Source organism: Salvelinus sp. IW2-2015, unplaced genomic scaffold (genome assembly GCF_002910315.2).
Source record: "Salvelinus sp. IW2-2015 unplaced genomic scaffold, ASM291031v2 Un_scaffold3428, whole genome shotgun sequence".
NCBI classification, from domain to species: Eukaryota; Metazoa; Chordata; class Actinopteri; order Salmoniformes; family Salmonidae; genus Salvelinus; species Salvelinus sp. IW2-2015.
Window position 1 is genome coordinate 74,914 of NW_019944708.1, and position 2,757 is coordinate 77,670.

The 2,757-nt window shown below is 52.1% G+C and overlaps 1 protein-coding gene across 1 annotated transcript in view; it reads left to right on the top strand.

Annotated features, from left to right (window-relative positions):
• LOC139025858 (dnaJ homolog subfamily B member 6-B-like) overlaps positions 1-1,021 on the top strand; it is a 34,344-nt gene extending 33,323 nt beyond the window's left edge. Inside the window, exons 4-5 of the mRNA XM_070441092.1 lie at positions 707-842; positions 970-1,021. Coding sequence (XP_070297193.1) covers positions 707-842; positions 970-1,021 — 188 coding nt within the window. The remainder of the gene's footprint in view (positions 1-706; positions 843-969) is intronic.
• Positions 1,022-2,757: the final 1,736 nt, after the last annotated feature.

A 2,757-nucleotide genomic window follows, 5' to 3' on the forward strand; every position in this document is an offset into this window, starting at 1 on the left:
GTTTTGAATCAGCCATGTTTGGTAGTGGGTCCAATTTATCAACATGTTTTATTTCTCTCCCTCCAGGCTCCAGTAGTCACCCTGCTCCGGAAGATTTCCCAGGGTTCACCTTCACATTCCGCAGAGTCCAGAGGAAGTGTTTCGGGAATTCTTCGGTGGCAAGGTCTTTCGCCAATTTTTCGGTGGGGCTGACGGTCCTTTAACAGTATCCTATGTCTTCATGTGCTTCTTAGTCAAGGTAAATTCTGATCGGGAAACCGTCCGTCTGGGAAATCGCAGCAGTTCAATACAAGCTACACGAACACTTCTCCTGTCTCACTACATTGTATTGACTGCTCTCTCCAGATGACTTTGCCTTTGGAAGAGGGATGCACAATGGCGTCCATGGACATCCTGGCACTTCGAGGCTCGGCCCAGTCGGTTCTCCTCCTTCCCCTCCGCCGGAGTCAGTAATGAACGATGGTGCGTCCCAAAAATGGCCCCCTGTAAGCTATAGTGCACTACTTTCAACCAGGGCAATAATTAGTACACTATATAAGGAACAGGATGTCGTTTGATCATCAACTGATAACAACATGGTAATAACACATTATATCAGCTCGCATTCACTGATTAGGTCATTAGTCTCCATTCTGACCGAGTCCTCCTGCCTCCTCTCCTCCTCCTCCTCTTCCTCCTCCGCCTCCTCCCCCCTGTTCTTTCACAGTGCATGACTTCACCTCTTTCTCGTCCTCCGATGGGTGGAATGGATGGGATGGACCGCATTGGAGGAAGGATGGGGGAATTTCAAGTCTGTCTCCACTTCTACGCGCGTCGTCAAGCAAACGCACCACCACCAAGACGTCAGTTTCTGTTCTCTCTCTTCTCTGTTTTCTGTACGGCACTGAAGTGGTGTTTTAGGGAATCTTCTCTTTGCTTGCTTCCCAAAATGGTGATGATAAGTGGATGATCACTGTCTTGATCTGCCAGAGACAAAGAAAACGGTCAGGAGAGACCGAGATCGAGGAAGACGGGGTCTTGAAGAACGGTGCTCATCAATGGTAATCCATCCACCCTGTAATCCTCCCTCCATCCAGTCCCTTTCACTGTTCTTACAAGGAATGTGTCGTGTGTTGTTTTCCCTCCTGTCCCCCTCCTGTCCCCCACCTCGTCCCCCCTCCTGACCCCCCTTGTCTCCTGTGGGTGGGGTCATTGTATGCGGCATGTGACGCCCCTAACCCCCTCCTTCTCGCCTCTGGTCCCCCTCCTTGTCTCCCTCCTAGCTATGGTATAGCGAAGAATAGCGGTGTAGTGAATGCCGGATGGTGTGGAAATGCGAGTTAGATGTGGGGAGTGTCGAACGTGGGAGAGGGGGGGCTTGTGGGACGTGGGTGCAGCGGGTGGAGGGGAACGCGGGGTATAGAGACGGGTGAGTTAATCTTGTGAGGATGAGAAAGCAGGGGTGCAGTTAGAGGGGTCCGCGGAGGTGTGTGTGGCGAAATATGGGGAAAAAGAGGGCGTGTGGTATGGGAAGATTAGAGGTGATTCGGAGAAGATGGTGGGCGAGGTAAGTGTCTAATCTGGTGGGAGGATCGTTTGAGGGTGGGCGGCTGGTGGAGTCGGGTGGGGTGGTGCGCGGGCAGGAGTTGGATCGAGGAATGCGGACGGAGCGGTGTCGAGGGGGCGGTAAAGGATGGTGATGTGGCGCGGCCGAGTGGAGTGGTGGATTGGACGTCGGGTAGAGGTGAGGTGCGGGAGTGGATGGGTATCGTATCAGTTCAGGCCCGCGAGTCGCTAAGCGAACGAGATCGATGCTGGGGTCCTGGCAAGACGGACTTTCGCTCACCTTCCAAGAATTTCTTTCCTTCCGTATTTCTTATTGTTCACTGCGCGAAGACTCTAGGGCAGGTGTCCACTCCAGGAACCTCTTAGACATCTATTGCTTCTTCGGAGACCCAGGGTCTTCCTTAGTTGCCGCTGTGTTGTTCGCGGGGGTCGTTGACGGCTTCCAAGCTGGAAGGACGCCCGGCAGAGCGCCAGACACGAACCCATACTTCAACAAATGCTCGCTTGTGGACTGAAGGGAGTGCTCATGAAGGAGGTTTCATCTAAGTTTGGTCAAGGTCCGGATACAACTAGTTGGCATCCCATCGACGTATTTTCGAGGAAGTATGAAGGCAGAACCGGTGGGGTGGAGCGGTCCGTAGAGGTTGGATTAGGGTGCTTAGGTGTCCAGTGGGGTTATTGGGGGAGGCTATGTATTCTTGGAAGACGGTTCTGGGGTCAGGATCGTACGCTGAGTAGTCTTCGTCTGTTATCATTGCTTTGTGTCCATCGTTCGGGGTCGTGATGTTGATGGTGTGATGATAGCGTTAAGGATGAGCGGCGCTGTGCATAGCGGCTGAGTTGGCGCGGGCTGGGCGATTTGGACTTGGTCGTATGGACACGTTATAGTCGATCCTGCCCCATAAAATAGCGTCAGTGGGGTCGTTCACCTGGGTTACCCCATTGCAAGAATAAACATTCCCCGAGATCCAAAAAGTGTATTTTCCCACCTCCATTCCCACTTGAGTGGGTTCGAGATGTGGCTGTTGTTCGTAACTAGGCATACCCTTCTGTTGCTTGCCTCCAAACGTACCGGGTCGGGGAGGGTTGATGAGTTGTTGCTTTATGAGGTAACTAGCAATGATATGTTGAGCTACAGGAGAAAAACTTAATACGATACAGTTAGATTTACATCCACAAGAATAGGGTTAAGAGTATCGAATGAAAAGTGCA